Raw genomic sequence first — 20,820 nt, forward strand, 5'->3', positions numbered from 1 at the left:
CACCTTTGTGTGAGTCATAAGGAGGAGGTTTGGTGCAGTGGTTAGCGCTACGCTGCACTACGAACCCGGTGACCCGGGTTCCATTCCCGCTCACGGCCAACACCAGTAACGATTATCTGAACTTGTTCTGGGCCTCCCCTAGGTCGACTCGGCCTCAAATGAGTACCTGGTGCGGTGTGTAAAACATCGCCACTGGGGAGACAAAGGCGGCCGGGTGTGGTGCTGGCCGCCCACCCCCTTCGTGTGCCTTCATAGGTGCTCGCTAACAGCACTTGCCCCAGCAGTCTGTGAAGGCTACACGGGTGGATCTTTGTCTTTGTGTGACTGTGTGCGCGTGCGCGTATTCAGGACTGGTTGGCAGTGCGGCGAGCGGCGTGCGCTGTGCGCTGCTCACTGGGGCTGCGGAGACGATGGAGTGCACGTGGACACGAGGGCCCAACGCCAGCGCCGACACCGAGTACTCTCTCTACTACTGGTGTGCCTCCAGACAACCCCCGCACCTCAACGCCACCACGCCCACCACACATTCACACCTATACCTGACGTACGCGCTTCAAAACCCGCAGAGCAGAGTCCTGCTCATTTATGCCATTGCCGTCCGCGACAGAGACGCACCCAAGGATGCGAGGGTCTCTGTTGCGCGCTCAGGACGCGTCACAAGGCCGCCAACAAACGGCACCCGATCAAAGTTGCGTTGAGAGCGTGATGCATATCTTGCATTGAGCAAGATTCGTTTTTTTATAAGCGTTTGGCTAAAAGAGGCGATGGGGGGGGGGGCGTTACAAAGTGGAGCAGTGTGGGGGAAAAAGCGGAAAGAGAAGTGAAACACCCAGCATGTCGTATGGGTGGAAGAATCGATGAGTGAGGTTCACAGGTCGCGGTGACCGTGGCAGCAGTGATATAAGAGTGATAAGGAGGCGACTGACCGCCGGTGAGCGAGCGAGCGAGTGAGCGAGTGACCCAAGTGAATCGGCGAGTGCCGGATCACCGACCGGCCAGACTGCTGCTTCATGCCGAATCCTGTCCCGTGCAGTAGCGATGTTGGAACCGAGAGCTTCCTGCTGGCGGCAGCGTTGCAGTGGCTAGGAGATGTTAACTACCTCGCCTGGTAGACAGGAGGTCGTGGGTTCGTCCCTGACCCTAACGCCTGCTGTGTATTTGGAGTTTGCGTGTGTCTCGCCCCATGCTCACGTGGATTTTTCTCCGGGTCCCCTCCACATTTACAAAGAACAAGTCGAGATAGTTGCTCGGATCAAATCGCCCACTCCTACCCCGTGTGCCTCGCCCGTGCGTGCGTGCCGTGACGAGCCAGGCACAGCACCCTCAACGCCACGCGCCGGTGCGTCCCGTGCACTCACGAGAGGCTCACGGCCGACGCCGCCAAAGAGCTTTGTCACCACTCGGGCAGGGGGGCCGGGCACGGGAAGAAGGCCGCGACAAAACAGCGGAAAACTCGGGCTGGGATTCCGTCCGGGACGTGGAGCACGACCCGCGGGGCAGCAGGGGCGGCCGACTCGGCAGCGGGGGCGGAGGCCACGGGACGGACCGCCGGAGCCGCTGGAGCCGCCGGGCCGGGGGCAGGGGGGGCCGCGCTCGTGACGCAGCGCTGCTGCGTGCCGCTCGCGGACGTCCCCGAGTACCGGAGTTTCAGGATCCTCATCAACGGCACGAGCGCCCACCACAACGTGACGCCGTTCTACTGCCCGCTGCCCGTGGAATCGCTGGGTGAGCAACCTCGACCTCTGCGGCGCATGAGGACGCGCGTGTGTGTGTGTGTGTGCGTGTGCATGTGTGTGTGTGCGCGTGTGTGCGCGCGTGTTCAGGATAGTTGAGAAAAAGCGACAGGCCCACTGTCATTGGCTACAGAATCCCACGTCAGAGAATGAGGAGGCTTACCGCAGCCTTCGCTCGGAGGTTCGGAGAGCCGTGAGGCGCTGCAAGGATGGGTGGTGGTCGCGTGTTGCTGAGGAGATGGAGTCTGTCTCAGTGGCCCACGATCACAAATCTCTATTTAACTCCATAAAAAAGTAACCTGCAGTGCCGCACCTATTACCATCATGAGGGGAAAAAACGGTGATCTAATCTCCGACTCCCAGGAACAGGTTCGCAGATTTGCTGAGCATTTCTGTGAGGTCCTGGGGGAGGGAAAATCCCTCAGCCAGGAAAATATCGTGGCACAAAGTGAGGATGACCCTGCTGAGGCTGCGGTGCCTCAAATATTGGAAGAAGTCACCCCCTGTGAGTGGCTGGCTGAGGTGCCATCTGTTGAGGAAGTACTGAAGGCGATCCGGAGTCTGAGACCAGGAAAGGCAGCGGGCAGAGATGATCTCCCAAGCGAAATGCTGAAGGAGGGTGGCGTTTGTGCACAGACTGCCCTATATGACATCATAACAACAGTCTCGACCACTGGACGGGTTCTGCAGGATTGGAAGGATGCCCTGGTGATCCCCCTTTTTAATAAGGGGGACCGCACAGACTGTAACAACAATAGGGGCATCTCACTCCTCAGTGTGCTGGGAAAGGTCCTGGCAAGGATTATTCAACATTGCCTTGCCAGGCACGCTGAGGAGAGGCTTGCGGAGCCCCAATGCGGTTTCAGGAAAGGGCGGTCCTGCACAGATGCCATATTTTCTGTCTGTCTGCTACAGCAGAGGTGTAGGGAATTCCAACAAGACCTACATCTCTGCTTTATTGACCTGGTCAAGGCCTATGATACCATCAGTAGGCCTAAGCTCTGGGTTGTTCTTCGTGATTTTGGAGTCCCTGACCCTCTGCTCACGATCAATCAGGACCTTCATGATGGTGAGCGGGCCCGGGTAAAACTACGTGGCCGGTAGTCAGAGCCATTGCCTGTACACCTTGGGGTGCGACAGGGATGTCCTCTGGCTCCCATATTATTTAACATCTATTTTAACCACGTAGTTCGTGAAGCCTTCAATAGCTGTACCGGGGGAATCTCCATTTGGTACACTTATAATGGGAGGCTGATCGATGCCCGGGTGCGGTCAAGGGATGGCTCCCCATTGCTCAACCATGTTATGTATGCCGATGATTTGGTAATAGCTGCTCGTTCAGAGGAGGAGTTGGAGACGCTGCTGCTGAGACTGGAGCGTGCCACTAAGAGATGGGGCCTTACCATCAGCCCCACCAAAACTAAGCACCTGCCTGGGTATTTTGTACCATTGGACACTCCACCCCCACAACTCCAAATCGGTGATGGGGCAGTTGTGGAGAGAGTGGAGAGTTTCCAATACCTGGGCAGTGTGATTATGACCGGCTCCAGTTTAACAGCAGAGGTCTCACTCCGAATCAGTCGAGCGACAATATATTTTAATTGGCCGCGTAACGCTGTGTGGAAGCTACCTGGTCTGTCGCTCCGCACTAAGCTTCAGGTCTTCTCGGCCATGGTCATTCCCTCCCTTCTCTTCGCTTGCGAAACGTGGACCCCCCTAATGGAACATCTTCGCCAGTTATAAACATTTAGGCTAGCCTGCCTACGATCCATCCTGTGTTTAACCAGGATGGATTGTGTGAGGAGCTCACAAATCCTTGAAAGATCTGGGCAAGGTATCATCGGTGAGCTTCTCCGGCAGGCAAGGCTGCGTTGGCTGGGTCATGTAGCCCGCATGCCCAGCCACCGCATGCCGAAATAGCTTTTATTTGGCCGGATCGAGGGGGCTAAATGGGTGCGGCACGGGCTAGAGAAGAGATGGAGTGATGTGGTACAGGAGGACGTGGAGCTGAGTGGACTTGCCGATGACTGGTACCAGCGGTGTCAAAATCGGCCTCTGTGGAGGAGGCTCGTGAAGGATGCTACTGGGCAGTTGGAGGCAGTCGCCCTCCAACAACAACGGAGGGCGGAGGAGCGATGCTCACAACAACGAGCGGAGCGCCGGGTGGCTAAAGCACAGCAGGTTGGCACAGTAGGGGGCACAGGTAGTGCATCAGCCAGTCATCTCAGTCATCTTAGTCAGTCGACCCGTGGCACTTGGGTCTGCCCCGTGACCTCCTGCCAGCGGGCGTTCGACACTTCACGTGGCCTCAAGGTGCACATGGCCTGGCACAAGCGTCGTGGTGACGTCACCGCCACTTAGTGGCGAATGGAGGTTGTTGTTGTTGTATGCGTGCGTGTGTGTGTGTATGCGTGTGTGTGTGCGTGTGTGTGTGCGTGCGTGTCCGCCGTTTTCTCTCCTGCAGTGAAGCCAGACCCTCCATCTGAGTTGCACGCGCACCTCAACGGGAGCAGCCTGCTGGTGAAGTGGGATCCTCTGCCGGGGTACCAGCGCCACCAGTCCACGTGCTACCAGACGGACATGCGGATCCACAGCGGACCGCAGGATGTGAGTACCGCCAGTGGGGGTGGCGGTGGGCACTACGGGGATGTGAGGATCGTCGGTGGTGGTTTTAGCGGTGGTGGTGGTAGCGGTGGTGGTGGTGGTAGCGGTGGTGGTGGTGGTAGCGGTGGTGGTGGTGGTGGTAGGAGTGGTGGTGGTGGTTGCAGTGGTGGTGGTGGTTGCAGTGGTGGTGGTGGTGGCAGCGGTGGTGGTGGCGGTGGTAGCGGTGGTGGTGGTAGTAGCGGTGGTGGTGGTAGTGGCGGTGGTGATGGTGGTAGAGGTGGCGGTGGTGGTGGTGGTAGCGGTGGTGGTGGTAGCGGTGGTGGTGGTGGTGGTAGTAGCAGTGGCAGTGGTGGTGGCGGTAGCGGTGGTGGTAGTGGTGGCGGCGGCGGTGGCGGTAGCGGTGGTGATGGTGGTAGAGGTGGCGGTGGTGGTGGTGGTGGTAGCAGTGGTGGTGGTGGTAGCAGTGGTGGTGGGTACCACAGGGCAGCAAAACTGCACAGCACGACGCTTCGTGTTCAACCGCAGAGAACACGGCATCGTGGTACATTGTTATTTATCAGTTTTATTTGACACTAGTTTACCCAGAAAAGCCTCGCCGAATCTCAAGATTCTTTTCCAGGAGGGTCCTGCCAAGTTTTCGCAAAAATCTGGCGTTGTTTTTTTCGTCAAGCGTTGGGATGTTTTGGCCAACACCACCAGTTTACACTCTACAGTTACACTGTACGCTTTTGGGTTTAGCTACAGGGGAGGGGGGAGGGGGAGGGGGCACGTGCAGAACATTGGGAGGAGATAGAAAGGGGACCCCAGTGGCCGGGGATCCAACCCTGGCCCTTCTCGCCGCGAGACACGGGCCTCACCGCAGCGCCACCACCCTGCCGCCCAACCACCGGGGCGGCGACGTGGCCGATCGCGAGTGCGAGCGTCGTCGCCTGGTGCCTACGGAGCTCTTTGATCTTCGCCGTCGCCCTTTGCCATTCTTGCGTCGATCTCTGCGGCGCAAGTCGCCCACGCGTGGCTGCCGGGCGCCCAAAGTGTTTGAAGCCGCTCGGGTGATCTCATCGTCACGACGTTGTGAAGCGAAATAATCGGTCTGCGAGATGTGGAGCGCTCGGCGAGGATAAATATAACGAAGGTGCGTAGTGGCCAAACGAGTTTCACCCGAGGCGTCTGTTTGCCCATATAAGGAGTTATGGGACAGGAATTAGAATAATGATCACGATTCAGAACCTATGCTCGACCACGTGCTCGACCCAGTGCTCGACCACGTGCTCGACCACGTGCTCGACCACGTGCTCGACCCAGTGCTCGACCACGTGCTCGACCACGTGCTCGACCACGTGCTCGACCACGTGCTCGACCACGTGCTCGACCACGTGCTCGACCAGTGAACATGTAATCATCGTCAGACTCGAATTTGTTTTTTTTAATTACAATTCCTAAAGTCAGGAATCATTAATCGATTCCAGTGGAATTTTAGGAGTCGATGGCATCGATTGGCAGGAAGGCAAAGGCGCAGCCCTGCAATTGCTCGCTCAAGCCGCTGCTGGCGGAAGGGCCTCGACACAAATTCCGATATTTACAACCCCTGCTGCCGACACTTCCCACTCGCCACGGTCGCTCGGAGATGTTAACTCCCTCGCCTGGTGTGCAGGAGGTCGTGGGTTCGATCCCGACCCTGACGTCTGTCCATTTGGAGTTTGCTTGTCTCCCTCTCACCATGGTGCCGTGGATTTCTCTCCGGGTCCTCCGGTTTTGCCCCTCCACATTTAGCAGTCAACATCAAGCGTTCGGAGTATGTGGCTGCTATAAATGTCCGCGTGATAAGACACTTCGTCGAGCTATTGTTTGTGGCCAGGTTGCTTCTGAAAAAGAGCTACATGGCTGAGTGGGCCTTAACTGGTAAAATAAAAAAAAAGTTGTTTAGTTCGCAATAGTTTAGTCATAGTGCATAGTAAAGCTACACTGAGGCTACCGTGTGTGCACGTGTGCGCGAGTCCCTTTCCCCTAGGTTGACTCAGACTTAAAACGATTACCTGGGTGCGGTGTGTAGAGGATGTCGGCACTGCGGAGGCAGACGCAGCCGGGCGTGGTGTTGTGGGCCACACCCCCTTGACTGTGCCGTCGTCACGGCCTTCTTCTTCTCCTTCTTCTTCCTCTTCTTCTTCTTCTCCTTCTCCTTCTTCTTCACACTCGCTGTTCGCTTAACAGCGCTTGCCCCAACGGCGGTGGGGCGGGGGGGGGGGTGTGAGGCGCACGTTTTGCTTGCGCGATCTGGCCCAAAAAAATATCAATTACTAATCAAGAGTGATGCGTGATTTTCAATTAGAGGGCATTACATTGGCTTGCTGAAGCAATGCTAACGGCAATTTTTTGTATTGTCACCATCTCGAGTCTCTTCCCTGACTAGAGTAATGCTCTGTTGACTGAACGTGTGTCAGGGTGGACATCGCAATTTTATGACAAGTAACGTATAATTTCTGATGAATGATGCCAAATTGCACTTGCCCCCAATGGTCTCTTTAATGGCTGGCTGGGCTGCGGGGGGTGGGTGGGTGGGTGGGGGTCTCTGTCTTTGTTCCCCACAGCACCAGGAGGTGTCGGAGCCAAGGGCCTCGTGGCCGCAGCCCGAGACCCAGGGATGCCACGCGGTGACGTTCCGCGTGAGGGCCCGGCCCGGGCGGTGCACGGTGCACGGCGTGAGGGGGCTCTGGAGCGAGTGGAGCCCTGAGGCCCGCTACATCCCGAGCCCGGCCCCGCTCTGCGCGGTGCGTTGCCGTGACACGATTGCGCTGCGGGCGGTCTCTACGGCCGTCGTACAAAAAGGGAGATAAGTTAATGGGTAGCGCACCTCCGATTAGCTCGCTTGGCTAGGTACGGCGCGAAAGAAGTTCAACGTACCATACGAACGAGAACCCCACCATCAAACACCGCCTGACGATTGGCGTTCGAGATGGAAAGTCATGGAGATGTTGGTCCAGCAGTCTTTACGTTGAACTCAGTTCTGTTACTTTTTGAGTCGTTCCCGCTCCCATCCTCGGACATGGTAACGTGGACAAGCCCAGCACTGGCTGTGCCCCCCCCCCCCTCCTTCCCAGACAACCTTGTGGCTCGTTCTACTTGAATCTCAATCTAAAATGGGTTGGGGAGGATGACATCACATGCTGTGATTAGTGAATCCCAGCTGCATCGCTCTCATGTATAATAAACGGATGCAAAAATAAATGAATTAATGTACGCGTGCCAGAGATGCTGTCCAGGCTGTACCGAAAATCTACAATAATAATGATCATGTATAACTGAAACCGTGAAAGCTTAAGATCAATGGTGTGTACACGGCTGTACGGGTACTATGTGTAAGGTAAAGGTAACTAAGCACAGGCACAAAAGGCCCATTAGGGCAGCAACAACACCGCGCCATCAGAGGAATAACGGATCGGATTTAATAGTGGTGCTTTAATTGAGCACGGTTGATTTATGAGAGCTTCGGAGGAGACGATGGGAGGGAATTCCAATAGTGGAGCAGTGCGATGGAAGAAGCGGAGAGAGAAGTGGTTGTGACCTGCAGTGTGCTGAGTGAGTGGGTGAGTGAGCGAGTGGATGGGTGTGAGTGAGTGGGTGTGTGGGTGAATGAATGAGTGCTTGGGTGAGTGAGCGAGCGGGCGAGTGTATGGTATGTGTGTATGTTGAACTTCTTTCACACCGTACGTAGCCAACTGTGCTAATCGAAGGTGAGGGGGAAGGAGAACAAACTAAACATTAAAAAATAACATTTTTAAAGAAATGAGTTTGCAATCTCCATTTAAAAGTAACGCAGCACCATTGGCTTTATAATATCGGAGGGAAGATCATTTCAGACGGCTGTAGATGGGCGACGCAGTGACCAGCTTCATTGGATGGCCAGCCAAAAGCCGCTACGAGGATGAGCGGAGTTCGCGTAGTGGTCTCTGTTCCTTGACGAGATCACCAAGGTAATGTGGTTCATTTGTAGCAAGCACTTGTTGTGTTACGAGTGCGACCTTTACTTTGAACGTGAACAGTACATGGTGCTGTTAAATGCACGGCGATAAGAACAGGGTTGGCGGAATATCATGAAGTGCCAACGTTCCTTGCGAGCCGCCAGAGGCTTTTGGTGAACCCAGATCTGTGCCCGTTGCCCCGTTCGTCGCGACAGGACGCGCACGGCGACGGCAACGCGACCGGTCATCGGACTCGGGTCACCGAGTACCCGGACCCCAGCGGGGCACTGGGCAGCCAGGAGCCCCAGCGTCTCGCCTGGTTCCTCGCCAGCGGGCTCGTCGCGCTGAGCATCGTGGTGCTGGCCGTGGTGTTCGTGTACAAGAGCCAACGGTAGCGCCCTCCTACTGCAAGCGCACACGCGCACACTCCACAGAGTGTGTGCGTGTGTGACTGCAAGCGCACACGCACACACGCACTAGCACACACCCGCACACTCACACGAACACACACTCACAGGAACACACTCACACTACAACAACAACAACCGCCATTTGCCACTTAGTGGCAGTGACGTCACCACGGCGCTTGTGCCAGGCTATGTGCACATTGAGGCCACGTGAAGTGTCTAACGTCCGCTGGCAGGAGGTCACGGGGCAGACCCAGGTGCCACGGGTCGACTGACTAAGATGACTGGCTGATGCACCACCTGTGCCCCCTACTGTGCCAACCTGCTGTGCTTTAGCCACCCGGCGCTCTGCTCATTGTTTTGAGTGTCGCTCCTCTGCCCTCCGTTGTTGTTGGAGGGCGACTGCCTCCAACTGCCCAGTAGCGCCCTTCGCAAGCATCCTCCACAGAGGCCGATCTTGACACTGCTGGCACCAGTCATCGGCAAGTCCACTCAGCTCCACGTCCTCCTGTACCACATCACTCCATCTCTTCTCTAGCCCGTGCCGCGCCCGTTTAGCCCCCTAGATCTGGCCGAACAAGGCATCTGACTCATCGACTTTGCCTACATTCCTCCACCGATGTTCGTCTTCAGTGCGGGCATAAATAACCACGACCACCACTCCTCGCCTCTGGTTGATGGGAAGGCGAGCCCAAAATAGCCTGGGGCTTACAGCTTCCCACACCTCACCGCCACGCTCCCACGCCCCCTTCATTCTTTTGTTTAGAATAAGAGCCACTCCCTGTTGTTTGGCAGTTTCCTGCCCCGAGTAGAGGAATGTCCACCCCTCATGGTGACAGGAGCCAGAGCCGGTCCACCCGACCTCCTGAATACCACAGACATCAAGGCGTTACTGGTCCAGCTCCCGACAAAGGAGTGGCAGCCTCTCCTCCGCAGTGAGCGTTCGAACATTCCACGTGGCCACACGTAGTGGTTTTTTGTTGTTTCTGGAGGAGCCCCGAGGGTAAGGATTGAGTCTTCTGGCTCCGTCAAATTGGGGTTTGGCCAGGAGACGTCATAGACGCCTGTCTCCCTGGGGCCTCCGGCACAAGCTTATTTAATAAATTTTGTCGTCGTGGTTTAGCGGAAATTAATTGAAGGTGGAGGGGTTACCAGCCCCTCGAACCCGTCCAAAGCCCGCATTTGCCCGCAGTTGTGGCTACAAATGCCATGAGGGGAGGAGCCAATCGGAATTGGCCCTCCCCCCACAGCACTGCCCACGACAGCGTTGCCCGTCCCGCACCACGAGGAGGTAGGGGGTTATTTTGCCGGACTCACACTTCAAGACCAAGATCCCCGTGTAGCCTTTAACAGACTGTTGGGGCAAGTGCTGTTGGCGAGCACCTATGAAGGCCGGAACGGTACACGAGGGGGTGGGTGGCCAGCACCACGCCCGACCGCCTTTGTCTCCCCAGTGGCGATGTTTACACACCGCACCAAGTACTCATTTGAGGCTGAGTCGACCTAGGGGAGGCCCGGGACCGGTTCAGATAATCGTCACTGGTGTTGGCCGTGAGCGGGAATTGAACCCGTGTCGCCGGGTTTCATAGCGCAGTGCGCTAACCGCTACACTATCGCTCCCCACACAGTAACACACAGTAACACACACTAACACACACACACACTAACACACACTTACACACAGTAACACACACTAACACACACTAACACACACTAACACACACACACACTAACACACACACTAACACACACTAACACACACACTAACACACACACTAACACACACACACTAACACAACAACAACAACCGCCATTCGCCACTACGTGGCGGTGACGTCACCACGACGCTTGTGCCAGGCTATGTGCACCGTGAGGCCACGTGAAGTGTCGAACTACCGCTGGCAGGAGGTCACTGGGCAGACCCAGGTGCCACGGGTCGACTGACTGAGATGACTGGCTGATGCACCACCTGTGCCCCCTACTGTGCCAACCTGCTGTGCTTTAGCCACCCGGCGCTCCGCTCGTTGTTGTGAGCGTCGCTCCTCCGCCCTCCGTTGTTGTTGGAGGGCGACTGCCTCCAACTGCCCAGTAGCATCCTTCACGAGCCTCCTCCACAGAGGCCGATCTTGACACCGCTGGTACCAGTCATCGGCAAGTCCACTCAGCTCCACGTCCTCCTGTACCACATCACTCCATCTCTTCTCTAGCCCGTGCCACGCCCGCTTAGCCCCCTCAATCCGGCCAAACAAAAGCTGCTTCGGCATGCGGTGGCTGGGCATGCGGGCTACATGACCCAGCCATCGCAGCCTTGCCTGCCGGAGGAGCTCACCGATGGGACCCTGCCCAGATCTTTCAAGGATTTGTGAGCTCCTCACACAATCCAGTCTGGTTAAACCCATGATGGATCGTAGGCAGGCCAGCCTAAATGTTTCTAACCGGCGAAGATGTTCCATTAGGGGGGTCCACGTTTCGCAAGCGTAGAGAAGGGAGGGAATGACCGTGGCCGAGAAGACCTGAAGCTTAGTGCGGAGCGACAGACCAGGTAGCTTCCACACAGCGTTACGCAACCGATGAAAAGATATTGCCGCTCGACTGATTCGGAGTGAGACCTCTGCTGTTAAACTGGAGCCAGTCATAAGCACACTGCCCAGGTATGGGAAACTGTCCACTCTCTCCACAACTGCCCCATCACCGATTGGGAGTTGTGGGGGTGGAGTGTCCGATGGTACAAAATACCCAGGCAGGTGCTTAGTTTTGGTGGGGCTGATGGTAAGGCCCCACCTCTTAGTGGCACGCTCCAGTCTCAGCAGCAGGTCTCTAACTCCTCCTCTGACTGAGCAGCTATTACCAAATCATCAGCATACATAACGTGGTTGAGCAATAGGGAGCCATCCCTTGACCGCACCCGGGCATCGATTAGCCTCCCATTATATCTGTACCATATGGAGATTCCCCCGGTACAGCTATACACACTAACACACACACTAACACACACACACTAACACACACACTAACACACACACTAACACACACACTAACACACACACTAACACTAACACACACACACACTAACACACACACACTAACACACACACACACTAACACACACTAATACACACACTAACACACACACTAACACACACACTAACACACACTAACACACACTAACACACACACACGTACACACACTCACAGCTCAACGCTGCGTCACCCCCCCCACCTCCCCGCAGGCTCAGGCGCTGCCTCGTCCCCTGGGTGCCGGACCCCTCGCGCTACTTCAAGAGCCTCTTCGACGACCACAACGGCGACTTCCAGGTGAAGGGGCCGGCCAGGGCCACGGCGGCGTGCGCCCTGAAGGGAAAGAGCGCGACGTCGCGTCGATTATCTGCCCGGGAAACCACACGCCAGCGTTGGGTCAACGCACAACCACCTGTGCGATGATCCACCAACCCCTATCTGCTGCCTCCAGCGCAGGATCACAGGCAGCCGCGTGCAGCGGCGTAGCCGCCAACACCGCCGCCCGGCGGTGTTCACGTGGCAACTTCATTACTCTGCGGTGGAGCGGTGGAGGGTGTACGACGCAACATTTAACCCGTGCCGCGATCTGACCCCAAAAAAACTTTTTCATTTGTGAACCGCATCGAGTCGCGCGGTTCCTTCTCCACTCGCCGCCGCCGCCGCCGTGCGTCCACCTCATGCTTCCACGTGTCCGTGTGTCTGTACGTGCGTCTGTACGTGCGTCTGTGTGTCTGTACGTGCGTCTGTGTGTCTGTACGTGCGTCTGTGTGTCTGTACGTGTGTCTGTACGTGTGTCTGTACGTGCGTCTGTGTGTCTGTACGTGCGTCCGTGTGTCTGTACGTGCGTCTGTGTGTCTGTACGTGCGTCTGTGCGTGCGTGCAGGCCTGGGCCGGCTTCCAGGCGAGCGGGAAGCCTGCGGCGCCGCCGGCGGCCGCCGGTGACGAGGCGGAGGAGGGCTCCCCGGTGCCGCTGTGCGTCCTCTCCGAGATGGCGGCGTTCAACGGCGGCGGCGGCGTCGGCGGCGTCGGCGGATACCTGAACCTGGAGACGGTGGGCACTGAGACGGCGTTGCTCTGGCAGCACGGGTAGTTGCCACGGCGACGGTGGGAGGGATCGCCCGGCCGCGGAGTCATCAGCACGGCCGAGCGTCGTGCGGCCGGCTCGCAGCGTGGGTTGACTGCCCCCCCCCCACCCACCGTCAGTGACGTCTGGGGGAGGAGGAGCCTTGCGCCTAGGCCTAGGCCCGTCGTAGTCCAGCCCACCCCCCCCCACCTAAAGCGAATAATTACATAACGAGTGTGCACGTGTGTGCAGCATTGTGTCTCTCCCTCTCTCACTCCCCGTCTCTTGCTGCGTCAGTATCGCTATGCTCTGCGGTTGTCTCCTTGGCTCCTCTGTCTCCTTGTCTGTGTCTCCTTGTCCCTATACGTCCCTCCATCCCTCCATCCCTGTGTTTATCACCTTGCCTGTCTGTGTCTCTCTCCGCACATCTCCCCCTGTCATGCCCCCCACACTCGTCACTCTGTCTACTTACTCTGGGCTGTCCTCCATAAAATAACTTTTTATCGCCTCCCTTCCCCCCTCTAGTTCAATGCACAACAAAACATAGACTGCATGTGCTCTGCTGGGGCTTATGGTGCCTCCTTAGACATCTCTGTGTGAGTCTATGGGTCTCTATGTGAGTCTATGGGTCTGTATTCGAACCTATAGATCTGTGTGTCTATGGGTCTCTATGGTGAGCGTGTTTGTATTGTACATCGAGAGGGGGGCGGTAGTGTAGCGGTTAGCGCGCTGCCCTACGAACCCGGCGACGGGAGTTCGATTCCTGCTCACGCCCAACACCGGTGACGATTGTCTGAACCAGTTCTGGGACTCCCCTGTACCTGGTGCGGTGTGTAAAACATCGCCACGAGGGAGACAAAGGCGGCCCGGCGTGGTGCTGGCAACTCGCCCCCTCGTGTGCCGTGCCGGCCTTCATGTTATCTTATCTTGATGTATCTAGAGACTTGACCAAGGCGCTGTACAGATGCATAATTAACAATGGTGCATGTGAATGTGATGGTGAAGATTAGGTCAACACAGTCGATGAGGGGTCGTGACGGGCCAACCTGCGATGTGTACATTAAGTAAAAGAAAACTTAACGACAGCAAATAATGTTGACGATGAATGAATTGGATGGATGGGGAATGAGTGGTAGCCATGGGGAGAGAGAATGAGGAAGGAATGAGGAATGGCAGTGATTAGAAGGGGGGGGGGAGAGTCGGGATTTAGGTGGCCGTGGTATGAGCTTGGTAACAAGAAGTGAATATTTTGGGGGAGGAGCGAAAATTCGTGAGCGAAGGTGACTGCTTCACGTGGAGGTGGGGCGGGGGGAGTTTGTTCCAGTGGAGGGGTCGAGAAGAGCGAGAGAGTGGATTGAGCACAAGGAGGAGGAGGAGGAACAGAGAGAGACGACAACGACTAAGAATGTAGAAGGGGCATAGAAGGATACAAGAGTGGCAAGAGATGGTGGGGCCGTGACCATGAAATGCGGTACAGCCGTGGTCGAGAGAGAGATAACTTGTGGACTAAACCCCACCATCTCCGCCCGCCCCACAAATGACAGTCGGGACCCTACAGCTCGGAAGTGTTGGTCGACCGGCCTTTACATTAACCTCGTTTCTGTTACGTGTCGAGAGTCGGTCCCGATCTCATCCTCGGACGTGGTAACGTGGACAAGCCACCTAGCACTGGCTGTGTCTCAGATGACACGGCCAGTGAGTGCAGAGCTCCGCTACGTGTGTCTCAACAACAACATCTTGGGCGTACCAAGATGTTGTTGTTGAGGAGAGCGCTCCCTTCTAAACTACGGAGTGTCGCGTTCAACGTAAAGAAAAGCAATACCGGACACGATGCTTGGGTGTTGTCTGCCGGCCAAGTCGCACTTGAAAAATAACTTTTTCGCTTTCCGGGCTTTGCTCGGGGGAGACATCAACGGAACTTCTGAAACACCTCATTCGCTGCTCTGGAGCATTACGGGTCAAAGCGTGTTGGAAGCACAACTCCGTTCGACAATCTTGAAGCTACACTCGTTCTACAGTTAACTTGCTGCTGCTATACATTCACAACGTTCGTTTTAAAATCACAAATATATATGTGTGTATATAGCCAGGCGGGCTATGAGGCCCACTACATAGGGAGGTGCGGCGAGGGCGGGGGGGTGGGTAGGGGAGAGGCCTCTCTGTCCCCGGGACTCGCACGTGGCTTGTCCGGGGCCCTGCAGTCGCCCCAGCAGCTGTGACCCCCCGCAGAGGAGGAGTTGAGCCGTCACCACCTCGACCGCGCCGTGGCTGGAGACGCCACTGCTGTTAGCACCAGGACAAGGAAGGGCTTTTACATACCCCCCCCATCCCCCCCCCCCCTGATCTTACCTCATCCTGCCCAAATGTATATATCTCTCTACTGTAAATATATTTACATACTGTATGACCGTTATCGTTTTGTAACAATTCTGTTCATTTATGCACTCGCCATCATCGTCGTCGTCGCCGTCGCCGCGAGGACGTTGTGCTGCTCCTGGGCCCTTGTCGGGGCTGCTGCGCTGCCACCACAACAACTTTGACTGGACCGGTTCGTGTGGGCCCAGCTCTGAGGCTCTCGGGGCAATTTAACTTTTGCTGCCAATGCATTACAAATAAAAAAAATACAAATAGTACGTTTGTTCATGATAATAGGGGTTTTCCCCCCTTTTTTCTGGCAACAAAACAGCCGTGTTAAGATGTTAAAACACCAAACTTAAATCCTCTTACAAGGAATCATGTCTGCGTTAACCACAATGCTTTTGGTCAGAATGCGAACAAAAACCATACTCTGATAATATATTGGCATTGTCCTTGAAACTGATTGGTCCACACCAGAGACAGCTTTCTTTTGAGCCTCGTCTCAAACGGTGTGAGACCAGAGGACTCCAAATGGCATACGTTTGTTCATAATACTTTTTTTGGGGGGCGTTAAATCGCATAAATATAAGTGTGTGAGTTTACCACGTAGGCTTTCGCGACCAATATGGATAAATGTGTCGTAAAACCCGCCACCGCCCGACACCGCCAATTTGTAAGGTTTGTCACGTTAAACGGCACATGCCAATTCGTTATGAGTACAGCACACCAGTGTGTTGGAGGGTAAATCCACAACATTTACAATCTGCGAAAAGCCTACGTGTTAAACTCAAGGACGTTTTGGGACCTCCCTTGCCAGTATCAAAATATAAAAGCAGGTGTAACCCTTTCTGGCAATAAAACAGTTTGTGTTAGAAACTATTTGTGTCAGAAACCTTTTGCAATGAATCATCTCTGCATTGATCGATAGTGCATTGTCTTGGTGCTGGTTCACCTTTTGACGTCCTCTGGTTTAACACTTTGAGATGGGGCTCTGAAGAAAGCCGCCTCTGGTGTGGCCCAAGCGGTTTCAGATGCAATGCATCATCATATACTACCAGAGCATGTTTATTTTGTTTGCATGTTCACCGCAAGTTTACGTGGTTAATGCAGATGCGATTCGTCGCAAAAGGTATCTGGTGTTTTACCATCGTAACACAACTTTTTTATTGGCAGAAAGGGTGAAACCTATTCTTTACATGAAGTACGTTTGTTATTTACGCCGGCCCATCGCGAGAGCGCCCCCTTTCACAGACAGTCGGCAGTAGTTTTGCAGTGCCGGTGGGGGGCGATGTTGCTGAGAGGGGTTCCCATTTGAGCGATTTGTTATTGTTTGTTGGCGGTGATCATTTTTGTTTGTTCAAATTTGGCGAATTTAGAGGCCCTGACGCCGGCCATGCGATCGCCTGCTCGTTTTGAATGCCGCCAAGGGGGGTGTTTTAACGTCCGCCGTGAAGCAGGCGGAGAATGTAAAACTTTTGTAGGCGAATAGAGACCGGCAGTGTTAATCGGGACGGCCCGTCGGATTCGAGTGGCGAACCTCTTTGCTTTGAACTTGCGTTGTGACTCTCCCTGGTTATCGAGGGGACAAATACAACGACAATAAGATCCCTTGAAACTGTCAAAAGTAAACTAAACTTCAACATTTGAAAGCAATAATGACAGTTTTCGAGGCGGCTGCTTCATAGCTCCCGGTAAAAATGGAACTTAAAAGGCTCCGTGACAGCTCCGGTCGAGCCCTGTGTTTTTTTATTCGTCGTGAGTTAACTGGCGAGTGGAGTCAGCCTGGTTTGTATAGCCTACGTGAAAGAAGGCCGATTGTAAAAAAATTTAAACAAACCATATATTCCCGTGAAATATAGCCCAGTTTTAATTCATTGTAAGGATTATATCTATATTTTTACATTTTATTATTACAATTTTACGGAGTATTGTTTCGTACCAAAGCTGCTTTTAAAAACATTAAGTAAAATGTACTTTCTGATGCGGGTATCCTGAATGCGTTGGTGTTTTTTTTTTCTGCGTGCATGCACGTACGTTTGTAATAATGCCCGAGTCAGGGATAGAACCCAGGTCCCTATTTCTGTGTGGCGCAAGTGTCGAGAGAGAGAACGGCTGGGTGGGCAAGGAGGAACTCCGGACAAGCGGGGAAAGCAGCAGCAGCAGCAGCAGCCAGCGAGCAGGCATTAGCAGAAATTGCCCAAGCCCTGCAGTCCTATATAGATATGTTGTTTTGGCCAGTTAACTATTTAAACCAAGGCCGTAGCCATGGAGTCAACATTGGGGGGGAACAAATCTTTCAGGGGTCTAGGGCCCCCCCCCCCAGAAAATAAATCTACATTTGAAAACGAATTTCCTGCCTAAAATATAAAAAAAATTAACTAACACATGGGATGGACTTTTTATTTATTTTTTAACATTAATGTCTAATAGTGTATTGTATTACATTACTCTCAGTTTTTTTCTTTTTTTACCTTTTCTTGTTTCATTGTATGTAATGGCAGAGATTAGGGATTAATACAGTACAACCATAACCACAATCATATAAACATAAATCTATGCATTGTTAAATGAAGACAAGCCCAGATATTGTGGCCAAGGTTTATCAAATTGTTGTTTTTATTTCCATAGCATAGCAATTAATATTTTAAAAAATATATATATTGTTTATAGCAATATATTGGGGGGGGACATTTTTGAGCATATTTGAATATTGGGCACATCCCCCCCCCCAATATATATTATAATTACGGCCTTGATTTAAACTAATCTATGTTTTATTTTACCAGGTAAGGCTCACCGACCTATTTTACATAAGGAACTTGGCCACAAATGATAGCTGAACAAAGTGGCTGATCACGCGGAAATGTAGAGCAGCCAAGCCCGCTGAACGAACGTCGTCCTTTCGAAATGGGGAGGGGAAAAATCGACGGACTCGGGAGAAAAATCAGGCACCATTGCGATGCGTGTAATCGTTTCGTTCATGCACATTCAAAGTGTTGCTGGCAATGTGGGTCTTCATTTCCTTTCACTGAGCCAACATCTTCCACCCACTCACCCCGCGTTCATTCTCACACTGCATGGATGTACGAAACACCACAGAGAGAGACGCAGGCTCCAAATATACAGCAGCAGGCGTCAGGGTCGGGATCGAACCCGCGACCTCCTGTATACAAGGCGAGGTAGTAAACATCTCCTAGCCACCGTGATGATGATGAGAGAGACACACAAACTCCAAATATACAGCAGCAGGCGTCAGGGTCGGGATCGAACCCACGACCTGTAGACCAGGCGAGGTAGTTAACATCTCCTAGCCACCGTGATCATGATGAGAGAGAGAGAGAGACACACAAACTCCACATATACAGCAGCAGGCGTCAGGGTTTGGATCGAACCCACGACCTCCTGTATACCAGGCGAGGGGGTTAACATCTCACCACCTGAGCAGCAGAACCTCGACATTGGCATCGAGCTCCTGAACCGCATTGCCACCATAGGGCCGTCCATAAATGACGTCACGCACCGGGGGAGGGGGGGGTCAGGCATTTGTGACGTGTGACAAGAGGGGGGTGGGGTGAAAAATGTAACGTCACATCAAAATGCGCAACTTTAAATATAGACAACACGTTCCACTTAATTAAATAGACTTTTTAATAAATGTTTTCTCCTACAACATCAGAGTGCAGCGCCACATTAAATACGCACTACAATGACAATAGTTTAAAGCGATTTGAAGCATGTTTTATTTTTCTTGGGGGGGGCAGAGCTTTGTGACGTCATATTTGAGGGGGGTCAAAAATCGTCCAAAATCGCGTGACGTCATTTATGACCGCCCCACCCCCCCATGCTCAAGAATGTGAGTGCTCCAGGGTGCTGTACGTCATGTGACCACGAGAGGGCACTACCGACAGCTGTACGTCATGTGACCACGAGAGGGCCCTACCCACAGCTGTACGTCATGTGACCACGAGAGGGCCCTACCCACAGCTGTACGTCATGGGACCACTAGAGGGCCCTACCCACAGCGTCTCCACTCGCTCCCTTGCCAGGCAAGCCTGCATCTGCGGGAACGATGCTGCTCGCATTTATACTGCAAAGACAAAGACCCCCCCCTACACAGGACAGCCTTAACAGACTGTAGGGGCAAGTGCTGTTAGCGAGCACCTGTGAAGGCCGGCACGGCACACGAGGGGGTGGGTGGCCAGCACCACGCCCGGCCGCCTTTGTCTCCCTCGTGGCGATGTTTACTACACACCGCACTAAGTACACATCAGGGGCCGTCCATAAATGACGTCACGCACCTAGGTTGGGGGGGGGGGGTCAGACATTTGTGACGATGTGTAACGAGGGGGGGTTTGAGAAATATGACGTCACATCAAAGTGCGCAACTTTAAATAAATATAGAATTGTTATAACAATAATAACAACACTCCTACAACATCAGAGTGTAGCGCCACATTAAATACGCACTACAATGACAACAGTTTAAAGCGATTTGAAGCATGTATTATTTTCAAAATGGAAATATGGTTTGGGGGGGGGGCAGAGCTTTGTGACGTCATATTTGAGGGGGGGGGTCTGACTTTGTGACGCCGTGTGACGAGGTGGGTGGGGGGGGTCAAAAATCGTGCAAAATCGCGTGACGTCATTTATGGACGGCCTCAAATAGAGGCCGAGTCGACCTCGGGGAGGCCCAGGATCCCGTTTCAGATAATCGTCACTGGTATTGGTGGCCGTGAGCGAGACTCGAACTGGGGTGGCCGGGTTTGTAGCGCTCACCGCTGCTACGCTACCGATCGCACAACCCCAAACAGGCGTCCGAGATAGATGCAGGGGGCTTGGGTTCAGCCCGGGAGTCCCTCTAACGGCAGCACGGAGAAAGACTGCCATACAGCGACAGACTCACGTGGTCCAAGGTGCTTTAAAGATCATTTATGAAGGTCATAAAGCTGTACATAATAACGGTTTTGGGGGGTGAGATCGCGTTAATTATGAATGTGTCGCAACCCCTCCACCACCTGACACGGCCAATCAGTAAAAAAAAAATACGTCCCGTTAACCTTTATTATGAGTAATACTGGTCGCGAAAGCCTACGTGTTAAACTATAAAGCTATAGTCTGTGTTATTTATTGATTGTGTGCATTTACTGGTGCTTTGGTATTCCAGGCCTGACGTTTCACAAACGTCTCCGTCATTCCTTGTTTAAATGTTTACATCAAATGTAGCACCTGCTAATCGGTTACTCGGCTCAAAGGAATGAGCCGCTCATTCATTGTCCCCACGTGAGTCCCGTGGACCTTGACGCCATCCCAAGTTGTCGCCGATGACGCAGGGGGTAACTCTGGCAGCCTGCGGCGGCTCTTGACGGACTGATCGGTGACGTCACGGATTCAAAACTCGCGTGGCGGCTCTAGAAAGGGTTTTTTTTTAAATACCGAATTTGGGAGAAAAAAAACATGGCTCTTGTTATTTTGGGCATTCCGTTCCCCCCATGTAAACCATTTATGCATTGCATTTCCCCCATTACAGTATATGGGGCATTCCGTTTTTCCATGTTAGCCTATGGGCATTCGTTTCTCTGCAATTCGTTTTTGGCTCTGTCCCGTTCACCGCGAGGTAGCGGTGGGTTATGGGATGCCGCACACCAACTCGTGGTTACAAAGACACACAAACAACTGTGCCT

General features: G+C 53.8%; 1 protein-coding gene across 2 annotated transcripts in view; it reads left to right on the forward strand.

Moving 5' to 3' along the window:
- Positions 1 to 17,126, forward strand: part of LOC116952447 (interleukin-13 receptor subunit alpha-2-like) — a 36,129-nt gene extending 19,003 nt beyond the window's left edge. For both annotated transcript variants that reach the window (XM_032971800.2, XM_032971799.2), the window contains exons 5-11: positions 349 to 475; positions 1,313 to 1,725; positions 4,198 to 4,340; positions 6,923 to 7,102; positions 8,509 to 8,684; positions 11,931 to 12,015; positions 12,602 to 17,126. In XM_032971800.2, coding sequence (XP_032827691.2) covers positions 349 to 475; positions 1,313 to 1,725; positions 4,198 to 4,340; positions 6,923 to 7,102; positions 8,509 to 8,684; positions 11,931 to 12,015; positions 12,602 to 12,808 — 1,331 coding nt within the window. In that variant the 3' untranslated portion in view covers positions 12,809 to 17,126. The remainder of the gene's footprint in view (positions 1 to 348; positions 476 to 1,312; positions 1,726 to 4,197; positions 4,341 to 6,922; positions 7,103 to 8,508; positions 8,685 to 11,930; positions 12,016 to 12,601) is intronic.
- Positions 17,127 to 20,820: the final 3,694 nt, after the last annotated feature.

This window comes from Petromyzon marinus, chromosome 47 (assembly GCF_048934315.1).
Source record: "Petromyzon marinus isolate PM22_M1 ecotype Great Lakes invasive population chromosome 47, UKy_Petmar_22M1.pri1.0, whole genome shotgun sequence".
Lineage (NCBI taxonomy): Eukaryota > Metazoa > Chordata > Hyperoartia > Petromyzontiformes > Petromyzontidae > Petromyzon > Petromyzon marinus.